The following is a 1440-nucleotide window of genomic DNA, read 5'->3' on the forward strand; positions in this document are numbered from 1 at the left end:
TAGTACGTGCTCTCTTGCTGCTGCTGCAGCTGCTGCTGCTGCATCTGCTGCTGCTGCTGCAGCTCGCCAGGATGGGGGGCCCCCCGGGGGTCCGTCTCTACGTGGGCCCCGTAGCAGTCCACGGGGGCCCCCCTGAAGACTTGGGGGCCCCCCTCTAAGTAGGTTTGGGGGTCCCCGCTGCTGCTGCAGTCTGGCAGCACGTAGCAGCCCAGTGCAGCAGCAGCAGCAGCAGGTGGGGGCCCCACAGGGGCCCCCAGGAGCCGCTGGTTAAGGGCCTTTTGCGTCTCCCAGTCTTCTTGGCTGCTGCTGCTGAACCTAGCAAGGGCTCGATCTGCTGCTGCTGCTGCTGCTGTTAAGAAGCAGCAAGCTGCTGCGAGGAAGGGGCTGCCGGCCAGAAGCAGCAGCGCAGCGCGCAACTGCAGCAGCAGCAGCAGCAGCAACCCACACACAGAGAAAAATATCACCCCGTCGCCCCACATGCACAGCAGCAGCAGCGCCCGCTGCAGCAAAGGCTTCTGCTGCCCGTCCTGCTGCCCGACTAGCCGCAGCACATAGTGGAGTATCCTGCTGCTGCTGCTGCTGCCGCTGCTCTGTGGCTCCACAACAGTTTGGTTTGTGGTCGGCAAAGTCTCATAAGACTCAGACGCCCCAACTGCGACACACCCGCAACACAGCAGCAGCAGCAGCAGCAGCAGCAGCAGCAGCAGCAGCAGCAGATGTTCACAACAGGAACAAGCCGCACTGCAGCAGCACCAGCAGCAGCAGCATCAGCTGCTGCTGCTGCCCTGTGGCTGAAAGCCCAAACGCCATCCCAAGGGCCCCCATTGGGGACCTCTGGACCCTCAGGGGGCCACCGGGGGGCCCCCGGGGGCCCCCAGGGGACCCCCAGGAGCCTTTAGGGGTCCCCCGCGAGGGGCCCCCAGAGCCATTCTGGGGGCCCCCAGAGAGCATTGGGCCCCAAAAGAGTGCCCTAGAAGATTCCATAAAGCAGAAGCCGAGGAGGCCCACAAAAAGGCACCGGGGAGGCCCCCAAAGGGCACTGAGGGGGCCCCCAGAGAGCCTAGGGGCCCCCAAAGGGTACCCAAGGGGCCCCTAAAGCCTTCGGGGCTGCCATATGATGCTTTGGGGCCCCTAGAGGGACCCTTAAACTCTACAAGGATTGCCAGGGGCCCCCAAAACTAAAATGTCGCTTGGGAGCCTTCAGAGGGGTCCCCAGGGGGGCCCCCAGGGGGGCCCCCAGGGGCGCTTCTCGGGGGGCCCCCAGGGGGGCCCCTAGGGAAGGGTTTGAGGCCCTTACCATCTGGAAGTCCGAAGAAGTTGAGGCCCTTAAAAGCCTCCTGGACATAAGGGCGGAGCTGGTCCTTGTAGCTGCTGCTGCTGCTGCTGCTGCTGCTGGTGTCGTCTTCTGCAGCGGCGTACGCGCCGCCGGTGGCGTTCTTG

General features: G+C 64.9%; 1 protein-coding gene across 1 annotated transcript; it reads right to left on the reverse strand.

Annotated features, from left to right (window-relative positions):
* Positions 1-6: 6 nt before the first annotated feature.
* Positions 7-1405, reverse strand: ETH_00039550 (uncharacterized protein; the record flags this gene model as incomplete). Its single annotated transcript, XM_013374426.1, has 2 exons — positions 7-652; positions 1298-1405. Coding segments are annotated over 2 exons (754 nt in total), but the record flags the coding sequence as incomplete, so codon positions are not given.
* Between the last annotated feature and the right edge of the window lie 35 nt (positions 1406-1440).

The sequence above is a fragment of the Eimeria tenella genome, genomic scaffold (genome assembly GCF_000499545.2).
Source record: "Eimeria tenella Houghton genomic scaffold, Eth_scaff2020, whole genome shotgun sequence".
NCBI classification, from domain to species: Eukaryota; Apicomplexa; class Conoidasida; order Eucoccidiorida; family Eimeriidae; genus Eimeria; species Eimeria tenella.